The sequence below is a fragment of the Nycticebus coucang genome, chromosome 1 (assembly GCF_027406575.1).
Source record: "Nycticebus coucang isolate mNycCou1 chromosome 1, mNycCou1.pri, whole genome shotgun sequence".
Lineage (NCBI taxonomy): Eukaryota > Metazoa > Chordata > Mammalia > Primates > Lorisidae > Nycticebus > Nycticebus coucang.
In genome coordinates, this window is record NC_069780.1 from 127,810,725 (window position 1) to 127,833,050 (window position 22,326).

Below are 22,326 nucleotides of genomic sequence, written 5' to 3' on the forward strand. Positions count from 1 at the left end.
CTAAAAGCTTGATAATTCTATTTCTTAGCAAAAATTCTTGTGTTCTTTGTGCATAAACTAGTGGCTTTATAAAATTATTTTAGTTCAAATGGAAAGGCAGATCCCTGCCAGACTGACCCAGTTGCCAACTATCTGAACTGAAATAAATAAAAATAGGAAGTAAACTTTTCTATCACCCTCCAAAAGTTCATGAATTGCATTCTACCACTTAAGACTTTATTTAGAAGGTTTTTTTTGTGAAACTTACTGTCCATGAAATTTTCTAATTACATAGTGGAAGTTTTAATATTCAAAATCATTTACACCTTCAAAAATCAGGAAGAAGTAACCTGAAGAAGACTTTCTTCACAGAGCCTCTGTAATCAATAGAAATATACCACGGGTGTAATTTTATGCTCACATGTCATACAAAGATGGGCTGTTACTGGAGAGTTATTTTGTACAGTGGGTATTTTTAAGTCTCCATTTTTTGTTAAAAAAATTCAGTCTTCATTTTAATCAGGAAGAGCGGTCTCTGTTCCTTCCATTTCAAACTCGTCTGTCCACTGTTGCAGGTCTTTTGCATTATGTATCATCCACACATTTGCAAAATACTTCAGTCTTTTCCTGGAGAAAAAAAAAACTATTTAATAAATGAAACTGTTGGGGGACAATACATGTCAAGGGAAGCTATAAAAAAATCTATGACAACAGAATACCAGGCAGACCCTGTGGTTAGGAAGCTGGGTCAGCGTCACCTTTCTGGCAAAAAGAGCTTTCAGAGCTGCTGCTATAATCAACCAGGGGATCAAGGTTACTGATCACCACCATCGCTTCCACGCCTTCTCCCCAAACCCCCTCCCCACAAGGGGAGACCCTGACCTGCCCCTGCTTCTAACTCTGCTGGAGTACAGCTATGTGTGCCTATTTGCACCTGAAGACAAAAACAGGAATGTGGAGTGTGCCCAGGATGAACATAAAACTGATTTAATAAAATCAAGATAGCTTTATTTATGAAAAGGTAAAATGCCAGCATTAACACAGACCTGCTTGTTTTCCTGCAGGGGAGCAACACAGAAAAGTATTTAGGGTCTGGAGGTACTGATTCCGAGTTCCAGTTACTGCTCCACCACCAACTCGCCCTGGGACCCTGGGTCAGTGTCTGGCCCTTGCTGGCCTCCCTGGCTCCAGCTATAACATGAGGAAAATGATAGTCCCTGACTCACAAGGTGTTATGAAGACTGAGTGAGTTAATGTAAAACAAGAACAATAACTGGCTAGGCATCAAGGCTACTGCTCAGATGGTTTCTGCACATGATAAATAGTTAACTATTATAACAAATCCATGTGAAAGCACAATAGTCAGTTTCATTCTTTGATTCGGTCAATGGAATTGATGTGATAAGTGGTTTCAGTGAAATAATAAGATAATAAACATAGTGTCCTGTTAAGTTATCAGATTCCAACCCAACGCAAGCTATTCCAGTAATTCCTCTCATCTTGTTGATAGACCATTATAGATCTCAAAATTTCATGTGTTGGCTGGAAGAGTTAAAATATTTTTAAGTTTTCTGTGAATTTTCTTGCTCTTGCCTTACAGGCTACATAGCAGCATTAAGTATAAGCTATCACATTTTATTACCATCTTGCATATATGTCCTTTGTAGTAAATTTCACTCTAATTTTTTTGATAAGACTAATGATAATAATAATAAGGTAACAATAAAAGAAGATTTAAATTTGTCTTTACACTTTGCAGAGGAACAAGGACTAAGTTTATTTTCAAATTCTCATAGATACTTTTCTCTCGGGAAAAATTTTATATTTAATCTACTTTGTAACAGAAATAGGCTGAAACTGATTCTGCCACTTGGTTTCTGATTCGGCATTGTGGAAATGAGCCAGCCAGTGTTGGTACAAGTGGCCATGTGCCATTTGAAGGATGCCAGCACTCTGGACTTGGACAACTGTCACATACTATGGCACAGTGGCGGGGGTGGGGTGGCAGAACCACAGGCGGAAGGAGGTGCAGAAAAGCTGGCTGCATAGCTATACTTCATCACACATACAAATTACCAACGGCTGCTTTGACTAACATTATAGGGAACAATATTTCAATACTGAATTCTGTAATGATTCCCAGAACTAAAGACTATTCTTGGAGTATAACACCGGGACCGCTGGCAGCCAGCCCGGACTTTCTATTTGATCAACAACCTGCTTACTCACGGTGACATGGTTATCAACTAGGGCACTACTGTCCTGTCCCTGGAATATCAGGCTACCTGGGTAGGGTAGGGGTGGGACAGCAGGTGGATGGGGAGCTTATGATGTTGTATAATTTTATACTTGAGATACAACAGGCTGTCATCTACTATTTATCCCTAGGACATAATCCTAGGAATATCTTCCTTCTGAAGTATATTTCAGGTTTATATTAAAATTAGTTTCTATGCTAACTCCATACTGGCTGGACGGCAAGGATAAAGGGTGGAAAGCATTCGAGGTGACAGAGAGAAGCCAGTTGAGAATGTAAAATTTGTCACGAACAATCCACAATATAAGTGACATGTGAATACTGACTATGGTTATATGGTTACATAACATTATTATTTTCATTCATATCCTGATAGAGTTCTTAATTTCTGAATGCAATATCTGAATGAAAGAAGTCCTCTGTTGGTTCTAAATATTGAAGTTTCTTTCATCAGTGTTTTTTATAATTAAATTTTTTAAGTAACTAATATGTTGGCACATAGGAAGGAGTTAATTCTTTAAAAAAATTACTGAAAAACCAATTTAATGACTTAATAAAATCTGCCTAATACATAAAGATGGACTAAATTCACCTCAACTTTGCCAAGAGCTGTTTTCACTTCATTGTAATGAAACGGTTCAGAATATTTGAAGAGGTTCTTCAGAGTGGATCTGATATTCATTTAAGGAACGATCCTTTCCCTTGGACAACTTTGAAGGTTTCATTACAAACAAAAAATGCAACACAATCATTCTGACCTTTTCATATTTACTAATCCTTCTAGCTCTTTTGACTTGTGAGCTGCCTTCTTCAAAATTTCCCCAGGAACATCTGCTAATTTAGCCACATTTAATCCATAACTCCTTGCTGCAATTCCTCTGGTTATTTGATAAAGAAAAGTAACAAAATCAGGGACTTGTTCTTCTTTGCCTATTAAATAAAGAAAAGGAAGTTAAAACTATGCTTAAAAGTTGAAAAAAAAAATCAGAGTTAAGAGGAAAAATTCTTATAACTTTATTAAAATTTACAATCTGAAAAAGAAATCTATTGTTCCTCATCACCTGTTAGCTCCTTTTGTCAATTTACATAGCTAGAAAAGAGTAAATAATTGCTTTAAAAATGCTTTTGCATTTAGGATCTTTTCGCTTACTTAAGATAACTTTTTTGGGATTTTTTTTTTTTGGAAGACAAAATCTCTTTTTTTTTTTTTTTTTGAGACAAAGTCTCTCACTGTCACCCTGGATCGAGTGCAGTAGAATCTTCTCAGCTCACTGCAGCCTCAAACTCTTGGGCTCAAACCATCCTCCCATCTCAGCCTCCTGAGCAGCTGGAGAACAGGCACATGCCACATCTGGCTAATTTTTGCATTTTTTGTAGAGCTGGGGTCTCCCTCTTGTTTGGGCTGATCTTGAACTCCTGACCTCCAACAATCCTCCTGCCTCAGCATCCCAGAGTGCTCAGATTACAGGGATGAGCCACCAAGCCTGGCCTTAAAATAGTTTTTAACAACAAATCACTGCAAAATTTGAATGCAACTTTATCAAAAACAAAATGATTCTGATGCATGCATGTAACTTCTTCTTTAAAAATAGATAAGGAAATATTACATGTTACATAGTATAAATGAGAGTGAAATTTTGGCTTATTAAATATTCTGGGCTGGGTGCCTGTGGCTCAAGCGGCTAAGGCGCCAGCCATATACACCTGAGCTGGCAGGTTTGAATTCAGCCCAGCCCGTCAAACAACAATGATGGCGCAACCAAAAAACAGCCGGGCATTGTGGCGGGCGCCTGTGGTCCCAGCTACTTGGGAGGCGGAGGCAGGAGAATCACTTGAGCCCAGGAGTTGGAGGTTGCTGTGAGCTGTGATGCCACAGCACTCTACCCAGGGCAACAGCTTGAGGCTCTGTGTCAAAAATAAATACATACATACATACATACATACACACATACATATTCTGGTAAACTAAGAGTTATATATATTGACATAGATGCTGTTCAGTACCACAGAGATCCCATTTAGGACTACAGAGGATTCCCCCAGCAGTCAGGAAGGTTGCTAGCCTACAACCCGCAGCTTGGGAACTGGGAACTGGAGCATGCCCGGGCTGGGAACTGGAGCAGCTGAACAGAGCTGCTTCACCCAGTGTCATCCTCCTTTCCGGAGGCAGCCTGCATCTCATGACTGGTAGGCAGCCTCTAAGATGGCCATCAGATCCCAACTGCCGGTGTTCATGCCTTTGTATCATTCTCTCCCTCCGAGTGTGTGCTAGACACAGTGACTTGCTTCTAATAAACAGAATGTGGTAAAAGTGATAGGATAGGATGGGAAGTCACTTCAGAAAGTATGCAAGGACGACTGTGGCCTGTGTCTTGGGCACTCTCACTTTCTTGCTTGCTTGCTCTCAGGGAAGTGACCTGCCACCACCTGCTATGTTATGAGCTGCTGCAGGGAGAGGCCCACGTGGAAAGAAGCTGATGTCTTCCACCAACTGCCAGTGAGAGTGCGGGGCCTCCCAATAGCTGTGTGAGTGGCACAGGGAGCAGACTGCCCCGACCAAGTCCTGAAAAGGCTGCGTTACCGGCCAAAGCCTTGGCTGTAGCCCTGAGAGAGAAACTGCTAGAAACATTCAGCTAAATTTCTCCTCCATTTCTGACCCACAGAAATTAGAAGGTAAAGAATATTGTTTTAAGCTAATGTATTTTGGGGGTAATTTGCTATATACTGTTTGCAAATTACCCTAAACTAATAAAGGGTATAAAGGCCTGGCCTCCTCACCCAGAGCTGAGGTAACTCTGAAGGACCATCCTCTGCAGGGCTGGCTGAAGCCTTACAACACAGCCCAGCCCAGTCTTGCCTGCATTGTAAGTAATGGTGACACAGCACTGCCTAATAAATCTCTTGAATGCAAGTCTCAGAATCCGCTTCCTGGATAACTGCCTGCCATACATAAACATACTCATGGACTTTTAAATAATTAGGATATAATGAAGTACAATACAGAGACGATGCTGTGTGCAGTTTAGTTACTTTTTTTTTTTTTTTGAGACAGAGTCTCAGTCACCCTGGGTAAAGTGCCCTGATGTCACAGCTCACAGCAACCTCAAACTCTTAGGCTCAAATGATCCTCCTGCCTCAGCCTCCTGAGTAGCTGGGACTACGGGCACCTGCCACAATGCCTGGCTAGTTTTTCTATTTTTCCTAGAGATGAGGTCTCGCTCTTCCTCATGCTGGTCTCAACCTCCTGAGCTCAGGCAATCCACCCGCCTTCACCACCCAGAGTATGAGGATTACAGGTGTGAGCCATGGGGCCTGGCCCCACACTAGTCTTTCTAAAATAAGATTCATTCATCTGTTCATCCTTCTGTCTGCCCATCCATCCATCCAGCCTACCAATAGTTTCTGAGAGCCTAATAAATGCCACAAACCCCCACTACTTAAAAAATTGCTTTGCTGATGGGTTTAAAAATTTATATATATATATATATATGTGTGTGTGTGTGTGTATATATATATGTACTATATAGTGTATATTATCTATATACTGTATAGACAAGTAGATATGGTGCAGCTATAACAATATTTTTATATATAATGTATAATATAGCCATAAAATATTGCTAAATTGCATGAAATATTACATTGTCCTGAAAACCTTGTTAACACTCCTCAGTACCAACAGCTGCTGTCATCCTATGCTGGTCTCCATTTTAGTATAATTATGGTAGTTCTCCTACCTACAAGGCAAAGAATGTGTCCGCTCTTCCAAAATCACCTGACAAAGCTTTCGCTGCAGTTACACATACATGTCTTCACCCTTCTGTGTGTGTGGAGGGTATGGAATAGAGATACGGAGGCACAGAGGGCCAGGTAGGAGAGAAGATGAGCAAAAACAACCTATTTCTTTTCAACCTCATAATAAAGTTCTTGATGAAGACTTTACTTACAAGAAATTGTCAAGTCTGACAATTTCTTTTTTTTTTTTTTGTAGAGACAGAGTCTCACTTTATGGCCCTCGGTAGAGTGCCGTGGCATCACACAGCTCACAGCAACCTCCAACTCCTGGGCTGAAGCAATTCTCCTGCCTCAGCCTCCCGAGAAGCTGGGACTACAGGCACCCGCCAGAACGCCCGGCTAATAAGTCTGACAATTTCTTAAATGGCTATTACTAAAAAGTTGCTCCATCACTGCTTAGAGTCGATGAAAGTAATAATTATATTTTTGCTTATTATAAGGAAAATTTGAAAAATTTATTTTTAAAGCCAAACTCTTCTAGGCAGTTATTAAAGAGGTATGGGCTTACCAAATGATTTCTTTTAGGATAGATTGAGGAATATTTAGAGGTCAATGAAGTTAGGTAGATGAATCTTGTTTGTCCAAGATTATGTAGACTGGAATAGACCAAAACACAGGCTTCTTGACTACTTGCCCATCACTCTACCTATCACGCCACAGGAAGCCAACAAGCAGAGCACCTCAGCAACCATCCATAAGACCTCCGGGGCATTTTATTGATGGTCTACAAATACATGATGGACTCTAACTTAGGAGAGGTGGAGTTCAGGTAGGGTGATGGATGCAGCATAAACACAGCCAGGAACAATACTGGAAGGGAACAGGCAATGGAACAACGCTTCAAAATTCAGGGTGAAAATGAATTTCAACCTAAAATTCTAACTCTAGCTGAATTATAAATCAAACATGGAGGTATGATGGAGACACTTTCACTCATGCAAAGTCTCAAAACTTTTACTTCTTTAGTTGATATTGGTAGTAGCCTATCTTAAATTGATTCCACTCCTGTTTTTATAAGGAATTAACTCCCTAATCATTTAACTCAGCTGACTGCATCCTCATAGTCAGCTCCAAAAGTTGATCCTGACTCATCTAGGCCCATCCAAGTCATCCCTGCCATCCTCACTACTAAGAACTGATTTAAGAATGAACTTGTGATTCCATTCTGAAAATGGGATGCTAGGAGACTCTGAGAAAAAGGCCTCTTCTTCCTAAGAAAGAGTGGCAGGATATGCTGGTCCCTATTCTTTCTTCTTTTGGACACTGCCAATTCTGGATGTGATGTCAGAAAGAGCTGCAGCCATCTGGCCACTAGCAGATAATGGAGCTGATGATGAAGCCAGTCAGGCAGGAAGACAGAGCCTGGAAACCTGCAAGGAGGAGGAGCAAATGCCCACGCCTGCTCTGAAATTCTTATAATTTGAGATTGAGGTTATATTTACTGTACCCTTATTGTTTGAGCCAGTGTGAGTCTGAGAATTTTGATACTTGCATCAAATACTCAGAAGACGGGTTAGAAAATTCTGAGGCTGGTGGCAAAGGCAGGTGTCAGGACATCAGCCAGTTCAGACGAGTAAGTGGACAAAGGGCTCCAGGATAAAGAATCCCAGTGGGGACACACAGGAGCCACTAGGTCCAATCACAGGGAAAAAACTCTAGAGAGATATTTCACAAAGACAGCCTAGGAAGATTCAGCCATAGACTAAAGAACCCCAACAAACAAATAATAAAGACGAAATGGAAAATGTAAGAACAATTCTCATCTTTAAGAAAACAGAGAAAGTCGTAAAAGAGAGAAAATGTCCTTGTCTGCATACTTGACTCCTCAGAAAGCAATATGTTCATGGCAACAATAGTGAAAACAATAAATTGAATACAAAAAATGTGAAATGACTATATTGGAAGGCAGAGGAAGGGAAGGCTGAAACTTCCAACTAACACAATGAGAAATCCATCCGTAATGTGTCAAGTGATGAAGCAGGAGGTAGGAAAATATGCACATTACTTAGAAAGATGACAGAAATGAAGCAGAGTTGAAGGTGGGGGTGGGGAGAGGTGAGAGCGAAGGGACAGAAACCTCTCAGCCTGGACCTTTTAGATTATTTCATTTTAAAAAGTATGTTCATTGATAAAATTTTAAAACAATAAAATAAAATGCCAGAAGACTTAGGGGAAAAGTACAGTGCTCTGGGTCAGCAGGCAGTTCACATCCACCACTCCACCTCCCCTTCCCTGTTAGGGAACTCTACTTTGCCTGTCCTGTGGGTTTCAGCTTAAGTTTCCCTCCTGCCACTTTGGATGTAGATTAATAGATGGAAAACTGATTCCATGAGAATTTATGATGTGTTTTTCAAGAGGTCACGGTAATGAGAGGCAGGAATTGGCTATAACATTAAATTATCTTAGGTCCAGGGCTTTGTTTTATTTGGGCCAGTTGCCTGGTTTCTTTTTTAGGTCCATCCTCATTACTTTTCCATAATAAAATCTGGACCCTGGAATGCCTTAGATAATGGATTTCCCATTGCAGCGCACCGATTGTGCAAACCACCACAAGCCCATAGGCTGGTAGCTTTAAAAAAATTACTACTCATACACCACTGAACAGAAAAAAAAATATGCTAAGATCTACTATATTAATTATGGCACTTGAATTTATTTCTATTGGCTAGTGATGTTCTTTTTCATAAAATGTCTTATTTCTGTGTAATAATTGGAAAGCCTAGGGAAAATACAGTAGAGCCCCAGTAGCCGCTCTAACAGAGTAGAAGAGAAGAGGACCTGGACACAGAAGAGATGGACTGGACTGTAGGCTCAGGTCAGCCCCAACTAAGTGGCTAACGGGCAAGACACTTAGTCTGAGACATTCAGTTTCCTAGTAATGTTAAGACTAAACATATGTCTAGTACAGTATTTGGTAAGTACTATTAAATCACCTTTTTGGGAAAATATGGGGCACTTTTTAAGATGGCAAAGTAATACTCTGCACTTGACTGTCAAGGCATCTTTCCTGAGATGAATCATGTATGAACATAAGGCATTAAAGGGAAAACCTAAGTGTCCCTCCTTCTCCCTTACCCTTGGTATTTTAGGAAAGGGCTGCCATTACAAATGAAATGAGGAAGCCTAAGGAGGGACTCAGAGATAGCAAGGAGCAATGTAAAGTCTACTTCACCCAAAGCTCAGCAAAAAATGTATTTGGATAAATGTTGTTTATAACTGACATTCACAGCTTTCTTTATTAACAAGCAGTAAGTTCATATTCCTATAAATGTTGAGCAGTCAAACGTGGAAGCCAATAATGTTCTACTTGCACCTACTAGAGAAGTTTTTCATACCTGGATCCTGTTTGCTTTCGTCCTCACTGACCAAGAATCCCATGTGGTAATTCCCCACCTGTTGTGGGTAACTTTTTTCTAGTTCACAAACTGGTGGATAATGGGTGACAAACAGGGTCAAGGATTTCACCTAAAGCAATAAGACATAGCACAATGTTATTTTATTTCTAAATTTTAATTACAACTTTTCTTAAACCTTCTGTTTTGAAAATTTCAAACCTTTATACAAATTGTAAGCAAAGTATGATGACTGTCTATATACACATTTACCTAGGCAACCAACTGTGAGTATTTTGAGTATTAGCTGCAGACATCATGATAATTTATCCCCAAAGAGTTCAGATTCTATCTTCTAAGAACGAAAACATTCTCCTATATAACCAGAATAAAATTATACTTAAAAATATATGTTTTATATACTATATATTAGTATATACTAAAAATTATATTTAAAACATATATAATATCTTTAAAATATATACTTGATATATAGTATATAAAACATATATACTATATATATTTTAAGTATAATTTTTATTTTATTTATATTTTATATAAATTATAAAATAATTTATTTTATTTTAAAGTAAATAATACTTTATTTATATTATATATAAATTATATAGTCACTAAATTCCAATTTTCCCAATAATATTTCTTTCCCCCCCCTTCTCTTGTCTTTTATGACAGTTAACATTTTTGATTTGTCGAGGAAAATTGTTCTGCATACTATTCAATTACAAATTTGGACTTGGCTGATGGTGTCCTCCTCGAGTCGGATTGAACATTATTCTGTAAGTGTGTAGGTGATGAGACCTTTCCAGCACATCACACCAGGAAGCACAATGATGTCCATCTGACTCATTACTGGGGGGCTAAGTTTGATTATTTGGTTTAAGTGAATTCCCACAAGATTTCTTCACTATGCTGATAAATTTCCCTTTTTGATTAATAAATGATAGTGGCATGACACTTTTCAGATTGTGTGAATATCCTTTTCTCCAACAATCATACATCCAAAGGTTTTACTGTCTATCATCATTGCCTGAGTCAATTATTATGGTGCTTAATAAATGCCGATTTCACTTTATGGGGGCAAGACATGATTGCAAGAGGGACTTTACCTAACAATTGCAATCAGTGTAACTGGCTTATTGTACCCTCAATGAATCCCCAACAATAAAAAAAAAAAAAAAAAAAAAAAAGTTTCCAAAAAAAAAATAAAATAAATGCCGATTTAAAGAAATTCTCTCTATAGTTATTAGTTGACATTCTGCAAAGCAGAGCTTTCCTTTCTCCTCACTCACCTCCACCATTTTAAAATTTATTTTTCTTTTGTGTCAGGATCGGTTCATGGATTCTTTAATAAACATTATTTTAAGGTATATTTCAAGTATTTCAGAAACATGTTATCTTGAGGAAAGTTAACACTAATTTTGGTTGAAAAATTAGAAGAGGGTAATTAAATCAAAGAACACCACTTTTAACTCTCCTGCCACGTATCTCTTTAAAAGTCAGAATTTGTGCCTTCTCTCTCATAACAATCACAAATAAACCGAATTAAGCCAGGACTTAAAAAGCTGCTCGTGATATCTGCTTGAAGGATCTCAGGACCGGCTACCTCCAGGCTGCCCCTTGTGTGAGCTGACAGACATCTCTAGCCAGACCCAAGGGTCTGAGATACGTGCTGGTCTCCTCAAGGCTGTTCTCAGCTTGCAGCAGCAACGCATGACCTCCCTTACTCCTCCCTGACTTTCAGTTCAACAAAGTTGCCACTCCATCATGACAAATAAAAGGCAGACCAAACTGAAAAGCCCACAACTTTGTTTAGATCTGTGAGAGAAGTCCAGTCACAGAGCAAATCACTGCCCCCAAAGCGAGAGAGACAGGCAGAGAAACAGAATCAAAATTTCCTGAGCTGAAACCTCTGAGGGAAGCCGGCAGGGGCAGGGCAGGAAAGCCTGAACTGGGATGAACTGCTACCGGCTCAGTGTAGAAAAGCCAAATCTGAGACTCGAAATTCCAGGAGAACTCAGCCATGGAAGATGTGGGACACGGTTTTGTGAGTTTTACTTCCAGGAGTTCCACCTGGTTTTCATAGTAAATTTCGTATAAAATTCCCCTTGTGCTTTGGGCAGGGGGTAAAAATGAAGTAACCATTTTGAAATATGCCAGAATATTCTGTTCTTAACAAGGTCTGCCCTCAGGAGAAACTGTTTAAGAGGAGCCTCACTTACCTGGGGGGAGAGAAAGACTCAACTCCAGCCTTCCAGCCCCACCTGAGGGCAGGGAGTGCAAGAAGTTCCTGTGACTCTCACAGCCCAGAGGCACACGGTAACTTAAAGACTCTCACTCAATCACAGACACTTCCCCTTCTCTGATGCTTAACTCCATACTAAAGGCCTTCTTATAGCAGGTCTTCCCACCTAATATATTGTATCTAGCTATCAAGAAAAAAGGATACAAGGTGTACGCACAAAGGCAAAGGATACAAAGGCAAAACCCCACAAATACGAAGACACACAGCAAGCTCAGAACCAGCCCTAGATATGCCAGAATGTTAGAATTATCAGACTGGGAATTAGAAACAACTGTGCTTACTATGCTAAAGGCTTTAAGGATAAAGTACACAACAGATAAGAACAGATGGGCACTGTAAGCAGAGAGATGGAAATTCTAAGGAAGAACCAAAAAGAAATGCCAGAGATCAAAAATACTGTAACAGAAATGACTATCCTCTTTTGGGGGGTGGAGAAGACAGAGTCTTGCTATGTTGCCCCAGGCTAGAGTGCAGTGGTGTCATCATAGCTCAAAGCAACCTCAAGTGATTCTCTTGCCTCAGCCTCTTGAGTAGCTGGGATTACACGCTCATGCTAGGATGCCCACTTAATTTTTCTATTTTTTGGTAGAGATGGGATCTCACTCTTGCTCAGGATGGTCTCAAACGCCTGTCCTCAAGCAATCCTCCTGCCTCAGCCTCCCAGACTGATGAAGGATGTCTTTGATGGGCTAATTGGTAGACTGGATAGGGCTGGAAGAAGAATCTCTAAGCTTGAGGACATCTCAATAGAAAGATCTAAAACTGAAACACAAAGAGAAAAAAGATTGGGGGGTGTGAAGAATGTCCAAGAAGTTTGGAGAATGTTCAAAAATTACAAAAGATGTAACATAGGTAACAGGAATGCCAGAAAGAGTATAAAGACAGAAATAAAAGAAACTTAAAACAATAATAACTGAGACTCTCCCCACATTAACATAAGATACCAAACTACAGATCTAGGAAAATGCCCCAAAACACCACAGTGAGTCATATCATATCGTAACTACAGAAAACCAAAGATAAAGAAAAAAAACACTGAAATAAGCCAGAGGGAAAATAAACATCTATATAAGATCAAAGATAAGAAGCACAACTGACTTCTTAAAAATCAGACAAGCAAGAAAAGAGTGAAATATTTAAAGTGTTGGGAAGAAAAAAGTCATCAACCTAGACTTCTGTACCTTGCAAAATTATCCATCAGAAGTGAAGAAGAAATAGACTTTTTCGGACAGACAAAAATTGAGGGGATTTGTAGTCAGCAGATGTACCTTAAAAGAACCGTTTAAGAAAGTTCTTTAGAGCGAAGGAAAAGGATTTGCATTAGAAGCTGAGATCTACGTAAAGAAAGGTAGAGCGTTGAAGAAGGAGTAACTGAAGGCAAAATAAGAACTTTTATTTTTGTTATTTCTGATTGACCTAACAGATAAAATAGCAACAAGGTATTTTATTAGGTATGTGTATGTGTATGTGCTTATGTATGCAGTGTGTAAGTGAAATGAATGGCAGCAGTGGTACAAAGGATGGGAGGAAGGAATTAGGATCGTTTTGTTAGTAAAAGATATTTGCATTACCCATGAAGGAGTACAGTGTTGTTTGAAAGTGGACTTAGATTAGTTCTAAATGTATATCCCAAACAATTGGATAACCAATAAAAACAGTAAAATGAGAAGTGTAACTGATATGCCAAGAAAGGAAAAATAGCTGGGCATGGTGGCGTGTGCCTGTAATCCCACCTACCTGGGAAGCTGAGGCAAGAGATTACTTGAGCTGAGGAATCTGAGGCTAGCCAGGGCAACAGAGTGAGACCACATCTCAAAAACAAAAACAAAAAGCAAACGACAACAAAACAACTCCCCAAAAAGAGAGGCGGGAAAATGAAATCATATAAAATGCTCAATGGAAACCACAAAAGGCAAAAGAAAGAGTAGAAAACAAAACAGGAACAAAGAACGAGAAGAAAAAATAGGAGACATTTAAAAAATGTGGTAGAAATTAATACAACTATGTTAATAATCACTTTAGACTATCAATGGTCTAAATGCACCAATTAAAGCAGATTATTGCAGGGGACCAAAAAAACAAGACCTAACTATATGCTGTCTATAAGGAACCCTCTTTAAATGCAAACTTATATATTAAAAATAAATGTAGGAAGATATACCATGCTAACATTAATCAAAAGCAAGTTAGAGTAATCTAAATTATTTCAGACAGAATACATTCCAGAGCAAGGAAATTTGTCAGGGATAAAGAAGGGCATTACGCAGTGATAAAGAAGATATAACAATCCTTAACATGCATACATCTAGCAAGAGAATGTCAAACTATGTGAGGCAAAACTGACAGAATTGCAAGGAGAAATGTATGAACACACTATTAATTGTTGGAGACATCAACATCCTTCCCCCTGAAATGGAGAAGATCCAGCAGGCAGTTCATCAGCACGGACACAGGTGGACTTAAAAAAAACAACCCATCAATCGACTATACATGATTGATATCTGTAGCTGAATAAACATTCCTCTCAGGCCAACATGGAACATTCACCAAGACAGACCACATTCTGGGCCAGAAAACACGTTAACAAATTTAAGAGAACTGCAATCACACATTATCTGGTCTTAGCCCACAACAGAATAAAACTAGAAATCAAGGACAGAAAGATAACTGAAAAATTCTAAACTAGAGGGAGACTAAGTCGTGCATTTCTAAATAATCATAATTCAAAAAATATTAAGAGAAATCAAAATAATTCTGTACTAAAAACCAAAAATACACCTTATCAAAATTTATGGGATACAGCAAAAGCCATGTTTAGAAGAAAATTTATAGCATTGAACATCCACATTAGAAAGGAAGGTCTAAAATCAATAATCTAAGCTTCCATCCTAGAAAAGAGAAGAGCAAATTAAATCCAAAGTAAGCAGAAGAAATTAGAGCAGAAATCAATGAAATTAAAATAGGAAGCAATGGAGAAAAATCCAATAGAACCAAAAGCGGCTTCTTTGAAAAGATCAATAAAACTGATAAGCTTCTAGCAAAGCTAAGAAAAGAGAGTGCACAAATGACTAATATCAGAAATGAATGCACAGTTAAGACTACAGATCCCAGGGGCAATATAAGGGTTATAAAGGAATATTATGAACAGCTCTGTCCACACATTTGATAACTTAGGGTGAAAATTCCCTGAAAAACAATTCCTTAAAAGATAATCAGCCAAAACTTGCACTAGAAAAAACAGAAAATCTAAATGTTTATTAAAGAAATTGAGTTAATAACTGACAACTGTTCAAAACAGAAAGCACTAGGCCCGTGGTTTTCAACCTTCCTAATGCTGCAATGTATTTTCATTATTTAAAAGGGGTCGCGACCCACAGGTTGAGAACGGCTGCCCTAGGCACACGTGGCTCCACAGGTGAATTCCACCACACAAACATTCAGGGAAGAAATTACACCACTTCTTCACAATCTTCTTCAGAGGACAGAAACAGAGGGCATCTTCCTAACGCATTCTATAAGGCCTGAATTACCCTAATACCAAAATTAGACAAAGACATTATAAGAAAATAACAGACTATCTTTCAGGAACACAGACGAAAAAGTCCTCAATAAAAAGTAGCAAATCAAATCTAACAATACATAAAAAGAATAACAGACTGTGACCAAGTGGCGTTTATCCCAGGTATGTAAGGCTTCAACATCTGAAAATCAATCAATGTGGAACCAGAAAAAACCCTGTATAGCTAAGGCTATTCTTAGTAATAAAAACAAAGTTGGAGGCATCACCGTAACCAGACTTCAGGCTATATTACAAGTCCATAGTAATTAAAACAGCATGGTACTGGCACAAAAATAGACACAGACATATGGAACAGAATAGAAAACCCAAGAAATGAAACTAGTCTCTACTTGCCATCTGATCTGTGATAAACCAAACACAAGCATACACTGGGGAAAAGAATCCCTATTCAATAAATAGTGTGAGAGAGCTGGATAATCACAAGTAAAAGACTAAAACTTGACCCACACCTTTCATCAATGGATAAAAGACTTATATCTAATACCCGAAATGATAAAAATCTTAGAAGAAAGTGTGGAGAAAACTCTTGATAATGTTGGACTAGGGAAAGATTTTATGACAAAGACTTCAGCAGCCACTGCAACAACAAAAATTAACAAATGGGGCTTAACCTGAAAAGCTTCTGCCCAGCTAAGGACAAAGTAAGTAAAGCAAAAAGACAACCTTCAGAATAGGAAAAGATATTTATAGGGTATGAATCTGATGAAGGGTTGAAAACTAGAATCTATAGAGAACTCAAATTAATCAACAAAAAAAGAGTAAACAATCCCATCTACCACTGGGCAAGAGGTACGAACACAATCTTCTCTGATGAAGACAATGGCTAACAAAGATTTGAAGAAAAGCTTATTGTCCCTGATCCTCAGGGAAATGCAAATAAAAACCACCCCGAGATATCATCTAACCCCACTGAGAACAGCCCACATCACAAAGTCTCAAAGCTACAGATGCTGGCATGGATGTTGAGAGAAGGGAACACTTTTACATTGCTGGTGGGACTGTAAACTCATATAGCCTTTTTGAAAGGAAGTATGGAGAATCCTCAAAGAACTCAAATTAGACCTCCCATTTAATCCTACTAGGCATCTATCCAGAAGAAAAAAAAATCATTTTATCATAAGGACATTTGCACTAGACTGTTTATTGCAGCTCAATTTACAATTGCCAAAATGTGGAAACAGCCTAAATGCCCACCAATCCAGGAATGGATTAACAAGCTGCGGTACATGTATACTATGGAATACTATTCAGCCATGAAAAAGACGGGGACTTTACAACTTTTGTATTCACCAGGATGGAGGCAGAACACATTCTTTTTTTTTTTTTTTAAACTTTATTCAAATTACTATGTGGGTACAATATTTAGTTTACATTGTTCTCACTTCCAGGGTAAAGTCCCATTTGTAGAACAGCTCCTCACCCAGGAGGCGTGTTGTACACCCTCACAATATGCACATTAGGTGAGATCTTGCCTCATGCCCTCCTACCTTCTGCCATATGTCCTCCCCTCTCTGCCTTCCCGCTTCCTCCTATCCCCAAAGTGGACTATAATGGTGTTTTATTGTTCTTATAAACACGTAATTGTTTATATATTAATTTTATATCTTCTTAGTAAAGTATCACGAGAATGGAGAAGCAAGAATCCAATGTACTTAATTCTAATATGAAGGCAGTAGATGATCTAACACAAGGTGGGAGTAGGGGAATGAAAGATGGGGAGAGGGGGAGGGGGATCATGGTGTAGGGCACACCTCTTGGTACCAGACACGATTATAAGAGGGACTTTACCTAACAAGTGCAATCAGTGTAACTTAATTTTTGTACCCTCAAAGAATCCTAAACAAAAATAAAAAAAAAAAGAAAGAAAATCAATTAATGTAATCCATTATGCCAAAAGGCTAAAAAAGAAAAATCACATGACCATATCAACAGACACATAGAAAGCATTTGACTAAATCTAACACCCAGAAAAACTCTCAGTAAACTAGGAATAGAGGAGAACTTCCTTAACTTGGTAAGGAATATCTACAAATCTATGGCTAACACCATACTTTGTAGTAAGAAACTCAAAGCTTTCCTACTAAGATCACCAATTCTTTTCAATACTGTACTGGAAATGCTAGCTATTGGAATTCTGTTTACAGATGACATGACTGCCTATGTGGAAAATCAGAAAAAACTCTGTACATACACCAAAAACTAGTGCATTCTAGCAAGGCTGCAGGACACTAGTCAACTACTTTCTTATGTAGTTTCTAGAATGACTGAAGAAAGTTCCTGAGCTACATCTTTTTGTGAATAAATAAAAAAAAATTTTTTTAAATTCATTTTAAAGTAGGAAATGCCATCATTACCTACGTAATCTAAATAAATGTCTAAACAAAACCTGAGCATCTCTTGGGTCTTCACTTTCAAGATGACAAAGAAAAGAAAGAACAAAATCCCCAGCACTCAGGGAGCCTGAGGCAGGAGGATTGCCCGAGGCCAGGAGTTCAAGACCAGCCTAAGCAACATAGCAGGGCCCTGTCTCTACATAAAGTAAAAAAGTTAGCAAAGTGTGGTGGTGCAGAGATGAGATCAAAGGTCTTATCTTGAGATCTTTTAGGATGTCAAAGAAGAAAATATTTCAGAGTAGAAATGGCACCACTTCATTGTCTTCACTCAAGGAATCTGGTTGTAGGTGGATGATCCTTTATCTTGATACAGAATTCACCAAGGATAATAAGATACAGTTCTAAGTGGAAATATTGCCAGGAATGCCTTTCTCGTACAACTAGATTTATTTTGACTCAGACAAAAAAACACAACAACAACAACAACAAAAAAAAAACTACAAACATCATTTAGGGTTAATCTGAATTCAGTGTATAGTATTCTAATAATCAATTGCAAGGTTAGGGTCAATTATAATTAAGATAATTTTGAGTATTTAAAGACTGAGATCAGGAAAGTAATTTTACAGTATGTACCATCTGTACACAAAAAGGCATGCAAGGACTGCATGAAGGTACATATGACTAAAAACATGTTTAACAATAACTGAGAATAAATTTCAAATGTCTCACCATAAAAAATGAGGTGTTGCACATGTTAGTTTGACTTAATCATTCTACATAATTTACATATATTTAAACATCACATTGTGCCCCATAAATGTATACAATTATGATTTGTCGATTTAAAATTTATTTTTTGAAAAGGTACAGAGGATACTTACATCTGTAATAAAATACTCGAGGGTAGCATAGGCGATGGCAATTCCATCATGGGTACTTGTCCCTCTTCCCAGTTCATCCAAGATTACCAAGGACTGGGATGTTGCTTTTCTGATTATTTCTGCTGTGTCTGTCAGTTCTTCCATAAAAGTACTCCGTCCTTTATATATGTTGTCTGCAGCACCCATCCTACAAACAAGATGAAAACACCAAGATGCTCCTCTGAGCTTTCTTATTAGGAAGTCAAACCTTATTTTATGAACAACAAATATAAAAGATCCCCAGGGATCAATGTATTTTGAATCAGCAATAGCTAAAATTATATCAAAGAAAAGAAAACATATGCTGAGTGTAAAGAGGGCCTGACCTTACAGTGTGCCTCGTAAGGACATGCAGGATAGAATCTGAGTTACTGGACAGAAGACTCCCAGAAAAGGGGGCAAACTTTTGACCCTGCCTTTTCTGACCAACTAATTCCAAACCAAAGTTTTGGTATTTACAGAACAAAATAGTAATTCTCTGTGCTGCTGTGTTTAAAATAGTGTGAGTATAGAGCTAGAATATTGTATAATTAAAGGTTTTTTTTTTTTTCAGTATTTCCTTAAGATTTCATACCGATATTACGAATTAAAGTACAGTGTATAAACTATGACTAACTTATTTATATAAAACTTTTTACTGGAACTAGAATTATACATGTAGATGTCTGCAACCTTGGACAGCAGCTAACAGAGGTTGTAGGTTCCCAAAGTGGATTTTATGAAACACAGTTCCTAGAGATGTTAAGAAGTGGGTCTGAAGATTTCTTCAGGATTTCTTTCCTATAAGATTTCTCAGAATCTGCAGGATCGGATATACACTGTACACTTCATAGAGAAGGTTCTAGTACATACCTTTGATTGATTGATTGGTTTTTTGAGACAGAATCTCCCTGTGCCCTGGGTAGAGTGCGGTGACATCATAGCTTACAGCAACCTCAAACTCTTGGGCTCAAGTGATCCTTCTGCCTCAGCCTCCTGAAGGACTACAGGCCTCTGCCACAATGCCGGCTACTTTTTTTTTTTTAGACACAGGGTCTCACTCTTGCTCAGGCTGGTCTCAAACTCCTGAGCTCCTGCAATCCGCCCATCTCGGCCTCCCAGAGTGCTAGGATGAACCACCATGCCCAGCCTAATGCATAGATTTTATTTAACTGATTTAACCATGAACCCCAAAATTGCTTCTAGAGCACCTCACAGCAATAATGCCATACAGAACACATTTGAGACAACCCCTTTTTAGTGCAAAAGGAACCTAAAAAAAGAACAAAGTGTTCATGATACTCACTTAATATGCAGTTTTTAATAATTGCAAAACTCAAGAGTTCAGGTTTTTGGCCCACTAGTTTTGTGGATACTGGCATTTTCTCAACAAAATCCTTTCATCAATTTAGTTTTGCTGCAATAGCTTACAAAGTGGAGCGCACACTTCACATTTGTACATTAGCACCACAATGTACATTACATTTCTGGAGAAATTTACAGTGAAAACAAACGAGCCTTAACTCGTGTGGCTGAAGCCATATAAAGGCAGAGGAGATGAAGTGTGAAGTCCACAGATGAGGGGAGCCTTAGAACTGTTCCAGGAACCAGTGGCATTGAGAAACTGAAATTAACCACATCTATGATATAGTAAGTTTTACTTAAAGTGATGTAAATTTTATCCATTAAAAAAATCAACAAATACAAAATATAACTTCTGCTGCTAACTTAGGGACATTCTGGCTACTTTTTTTCAGAGTTCAAATACTGTTATTTACTCAATTTTCAATGTTTACTAACATTCCCCTTCCCCCAATAAAACAAGATGAAACATTTTCTATTTGTGAAACCCTCCTAGATTCTTCAGAATTACAATGTTGGATCTCCATTTACCATTGTTTCCCTTTATTCCTGGCAGGTTATAAACTAGAAAAAAAAAATTCCTGGTTGATAATACAATAATCTGATGAAGGAAATATTTTGGGGATCTTTAATTTTCAAGAATTAGAATAATAAGCAAGCATTTGATAAGATTTTAATATAGTAATTTAAGTATTATACTTAAGTATTTTTTAGAGACAGTGAAGAAACAGAATAAAGTCTCAAGAATTTTAGGAATTGTAAGATGTCCCTGAGGAAGTTACTTTCAGGCAGATAACAACACATATACATATAAAACACTTAGTATATGACAAAGGTCAGATTTCAAATTAGTGGGGGGAAAAATCAGTAAAAAAGAGACTAATTAGTTATTTCAGAAAAAAACAAAGATGTGTCTCAAGACATATTCCAAAATAAATTTATATGAATTTAATTTAATCTCTGAACAGGTGGGTGGGTGCTGTACATACATGGCATCAAAACACGTGTTCAGCAAAAGACACATAATAAAAAAGTTAAAGGAAAACCACAAACTGAGAGAAAACTTGCAATGCATATAACAAAAAGGTTAATATTCCCAAAATAAAGAGCTACAAAAAGTCAATCCAAAAAAACAAACTCATGAAAATGTTCAAATATGTGAGCTCAAATGGGAATGAACTGCTATTACTACCACGGTCAAGAGTAGAAGGGTAAAGGGCATTTTTTTATGTGAGACCAAGAATTAACAATCTTCCACAAGACAATTTAGCAATGTCTATCAGAAGTCTTTAATGACCTATAAATTTTATTCTAGGGATTAACGTTATGAAAATTATTAGAGATATTACATATGAAAACTATACATATAAATGTCCTTCATAATGTTATTTAATGACAAGCTGAAAAAAATCAAACACTCAACAGTAAGAGAAAGAATAAATAATACTATGATGAAAAACCACGCAACCAGTAAAACTGACATGTTAGAATGTGGGGCATTAGAAAATGGTGGCAACATAATTATGTGTGAAAAAATCTAGGTAAAAAAAAAAAAAAATCTAGGTCACCAGAAAGTACTTAAATTCAGTGGAGGAGTCTGCTAGGGAAAGAGACTAGGCAACTACTGGGGAAGGTCACGCCTGTGACTATACTCAAGAAGCGTTCCAGTCAGATACATGGACAGCAAAAAAAATTGAGAACACATAAGAAAAAAAAATGACAAAATGAAAGAGAAAGATTGATTAAAACCAACATTTACCATACAGTAAATGGATAAAAATATAATTCATTGAAAAAAATGAAAACATAACCTCCATTGGTGTTCTCCGAGAGATTAAGAACATTACATGCTTAAAACAAGAACAGTTTATTAAAAAGGGGCCAACTGGAAAACAAAAAACCTTGGAAATTAAAAATTGGAAAGCATTCACTGTATAGGTGAAATTAAAATTAGATGCTTTAGAGGATTAAGTTTTTAACCTGGAAGATAAATTCAAAGAAATCTCTGAGAACAGTAAACAGAAAGATTGAGAATGGAAAGTACACACAAAGAGTTTTAAAACATAGAGGTTGAGTCCCGGCAGTTCAAAACCCGTTCACCAGAAAATGCAGAAGAGAGAAACAATGAGGATCATGAAATAACTGAAGGGAACACCCCTCTGCTGAAATAAGGCATGCAGCTCCAAACGGGACGGTTCACAAAGTGCTGAAGAAGATTTGTAAAACCTGCATCTAAATATCATGGTGAAGATTTTACAATGACAAGGAGTAAAAAGAAATCTAAACACTTCAGAGGAAGAAAAGACGCATCATTAAGAAAGGGATGATAGGGCGGTACCTGTGGCTCAAGGAGTAAGGTGCGGGTCCCATATGCCAGAGGTGGTGGGTTCAAACCCAGCCCCGGCCAAAAAAAAAAAAAAAAGAAAGGGATGATAACTGGACTTCCATCACTTTTCATCTACA

At 37.8% G+C, this 22,326-nt stretch overlaps 1 protein-coding gene across 2 annotated transcripts in view; it reads right to left on the bottom strand.

Moving 5' to 3' along the window:
• Positions 1-432: 432 nt before the first annotated feature.
• Positions 433-22,326, bottom strand: part of MSH3 (mutS homolog 3) — a 211,883-nt gene continuing 189,989 nt past the window's right edge. For both annotated transcript variants that reach the window (XM_053587488.1, XM_053587499.1), the window contains 4 exons: positions 18,484-18,670; positions 9,367-9,496; positions 2,995-3,166; positions 433-606 (listed from right to left, as the gene is read on the bottom strand). In XM_053587488.1, coding sequence (XP_053443463.1) covers positions 495-606; positions 2,995-3,166; positions 9,367-9,496; positions 18,484-18,670 — 601 coding nt within the window. In that variant the 3' untranslated portion in view covers positions 433-494. The remainder of the gene's footprint in view (positions 607-2,994; positions 3,167-9,366; positions 9,497-18,483; positions 18,671-22,326) is intronic.